Here is a 379-nt window from a genome sequence, read left to right on the forward strand (position 1 = left end):
GATCCGATGGTCATGGAGAAGGTATTCCTTTGCTGTGGTCGTGGCAGTTTTGTTCAAGCTAACTTTGGAACGTAGATAGGAGTCAATGTGGATTGCAGCCAAATGAGCTGTTAGACCGGGGTGGGATGACCAAGAAAGCGGATGACAAGGGACAGCTCTCTGAATCTGATATTGACGTTGAGGACTATTTCAACCTGCTGCTTTCACCTGCTCGGCCACGAAGATTCCTCAAAAAACTGGGGGTAGAGTCTGATTCCGAGCTGGGGGACGAAGATGAGGGCGGCAGCGACGATGGCGTGGATGAGAGCCCTCTTCGCCGTCGCTCACGACAGCCTGCCGCGCAGTCAAGGCGTGGTCGCCGTGGGCCTGCCCCTGGTAC

At 55.1% G+C, this 379-nt stretch overlaps 1 protein-coding gene across 1 annotated transcript in view; it reads left to right on the forward strand.

The window, feature by feature from the left end:
- Nucleotides 1–125: 125 nt before the first annotated feature.
- The window catches only part of MAA_11821 (Beta-ketoacyl synthase), a gene marked incomplete at both ends in the record, with an annotated part of 1,271 nt that continues 1,017 nt past the window's right edge, over nt 126–379 (forward strand). The window contains one exon of the mRNA XM_011413158.1: nt 126–375. Within this exon, the coding sequence (XP_011411460.1) occupies nt 126–375 (250 nt within the window). The remainder of the gene's footprint in view (nt 376–379) is intronic.

Source organism: Metarhizium robertsii (assembly GCF_000187425.2).
Source record: "Metarhizium robertsii ARSEF 23 chromosome Unknown MAA_Scf_42, whole genome shotgun sequence".
Classification (NCBI taxonomy): Eukaryota; Fungi; Ascomycota; class Sordariomycetes; order Hypocreales; family Clavicipitaceae; genus Metarhizium; species Metarhizium robertsii.